Here is a 2,672-nt window from a genome sequence, read left to right as displayed (position 1 = left end):
AGTTATATTGCCTCAACTATCCCAAGAGTTGCAGTTTTAAAGCCACATCCATCTCTCTCCCTTCCCAGTACCTGACCTCTAAGAACCATCAATCTATTTATTGCTTGGATGTTGTTATAATTTCAATAATACTATCAAAAGGATGAAATTATCCATTGGGAAGAGTGATGGTATGTGTACTGGATGTTGTAATGCACAGATCAAAAATGCTTTTCTTGTCCCCTGGGCACCTGGTACATCAAGCGAGGGAAGTTTTTTCCATGACTATGGTAGTCACTGTGGATAATGAGGCAAAACAGAAATAGGATCCTAAAGATGACAACAAAACTTAATGACCAGCCAAAAATACCAAAACATGAGTAAGTCTACCTTATCAGTTGAGAAGTTAAGAAAATGACACATGCAGGAATCACTAACAAACATGTGAAAAACCTCATTCTCTGATTTTTCTCCCATGATACAATTATATGTAGGATGTTAGATGACAAATTCAGTTTTTCTGAATATATAGAATTGTATAGAAAAGCTGAAATAAGAACCTCTATGAATAAAATATACACAAGTCCTATTTCTACCTTTTAATCAAAGAAACACAGGTTCTGTTCTGAGATTTTGAGCCCTATATTCATGGGCACTTTTTCAACCTCAGGACAATAGGTCTTTTTATAATTTCTCTCTCAAACAGTCTTGTCAGAGCATATTTAATGTCCTTATTCCTCAGACTGTAGATGAAGGGGTTCAGCATGGGGGTGACCACACTGTACATCACTGATGCTGTTGCAGTGGAGTGTGAGTTTGGAGTCACAGCAGAACTGAGGTACACACCTAAGCTTGTACAATAAAATAAAGAGACAACTGAGAGGTGAGACGCACAGGTGGAAAATGCTTTGTACTTCCCCTGGGCTGAAGAGATTGCACAGATGGAGGAAACTATCTTGGAGTAAGAATAAAGGATGCCAGCAAGGGGAAAACAAACTAGAAGAACAGATGCAAAATAAATCACCATGTCATTAACAAAGGTGTCAGAGCAGGCACGGTGGACCACCTGATTAAGTTCACAGAAAAAGTGTGGAATTTCCAATTGTGCACAGAAGGACAGCCGCAGAACTATTAAGCTTTGTAAGATGGAATGCAGGGCACTCACCATCCAGGACACCAAAACCATCAACACACAGAGCCGAGGATTCATGATGACTGTGTAATGTAGGGGGTGACAGATGGCCACATATCGGTCATAGGCCATCACAGTCAGCAGAAAGATGTCCAACACTGAAAAGAGTAGAAAAAAATGCATTTGGGTGATGCAGCTTTTATACATTATAACTTTGCTCTGTGTCTGAATGTTGACAAGCATCTTTGGGACAGTAGTGGAAGTGAAACAGATGTCCACAAAGGACAGGATGGAGAGGAAGAAGTACATAGGTGTGTGCAGGTGTGAGGCTGATATTATGGCCAGGATAATGAGCAGGTTTCCAAGCACAGTGATCAGGTACATGGACAGGAACAGCACGAATAGTATGGGTTGCAATTTTGGATCCTCTGAAATCCCAAGAAGAAGAAACTCTGAAATTTGTGTGTCATTCTTCAGTTCCATGCAGTTAATATGCCTAAAAAAATAACATGAGATAAGTATGTAATACTTACTAGAATTTAATACTATCATTTCTATTCCATAGTAAAGACACTAAGTCCCATGTTTTGCATATGAATTAATTCCCCTTCAGGTAATCCACTTCTGTCTCTGTTTTGAAATTCAGTCCCACTCTCAGGCTTACCCCCAAGTAGTTAAATATTATAAAACTAAAGTGACATTTTTGCTTATTTAAGATAGTTATGCAGGGTGTTTCCTTGTGATGTTTCCATATATATATATATATATATATATATATATATATATATATATATATATATACTGAAACCAAACTGGTTCATCTCCTCTATTTTTCTTCTGTGTACACATGTAAATAAATGGAAAATGATACCTGTTGAAAGTACTCCAGTTATAGGGGAGGATAATAGAGAATGATGAAGGGGTGAATGATATATTTTTTCTATTGATAGGAATAGAAGAAATGTAATCAATAAACACGAAGAGAGAAATTAAATGGGTCTGAAGGGAGACCCTGAGAGACTATAAGGAAAAAAAAGCTTCCCTGTTGGAGGCTACATTCCACCTCCAAGTATATCTCCTTGAGGACAATTGGTATGATGAAAAGTAAAAAAAAATACTGATTTCTCAAAAGTCAAAACATACATTACACATTCATAGAGTATGACAATAATGCAAAGGGAATAGTAAACCAAAAATTGAAAAATGGAAACATACAAAGATCAACCAAATTTGAGCATTCATAAAACTGTTGAAATTGTTTTAAGAAAGGGGTTAGAAGAAAGAGGGAAAACAATAGAGGGGTAAATCTCATTAAGATATTTTGTAAGCATATATGTAAATATCACAATGTATCCCACATAGAACTATTATATGCTAATAAAATATTTTTTCAAAAAAATTGAGATTTTGTGTGAAATATTAGAAGAGATTTTTCATTCACCATTCAATATTATTTGAATAATTGGTTTTTTTTAGTTTTTAATTGTCACATACTTGTACATATATGTGTTGTAGTGGGATATTTCAATACATGTATACAAGTGTAATGTCCAAACTAGCA

At 35.7% G+C, this 2,672-nt stretch overlaps 1 protein-coding gene across 1 annotated transcript; it reads right to left on the bottom strand.

The window, feature by feature from the left end:
• Nucleotides 1-625: 625 nt before the first annotated feature.
• LOC141416536 (olfactory receptor 7A17-like) lies at nucleotides 626-1,594 on the bottom strand. The gene has a single exon (XM_074053481.1). The coding sequence runs from the start codon at nucleotides 1,592-1,594 to the stop codon at nucleotides 626-628; it is 969 nt and encodes a 322-aa protein (XP_073909582.1).
• Between the last annotated feature and the right edge of the window lie 1,078 nt (nucleotides 1,595-2,672).

This window comes from Castor canadensis, chromosome 14 (genome assembly GCF_047511655.1).
Source record: "Castor canadensis chromosome 14, mCasCan1.hap1v2, whole genome shotgun sequence".
NCBI classification, from domain to species: domain Eukaryota; kingdom Metazoa; phylum Chordata; class Mammalia; order Rodentia; family Castoridae; genus Castor; species Castor canadensis.
The sequence above is the reverse complement of the archived record's forward strand: the minus strand, read 5'-3'. Positions and strand labels throughout refer to the sequence as shown.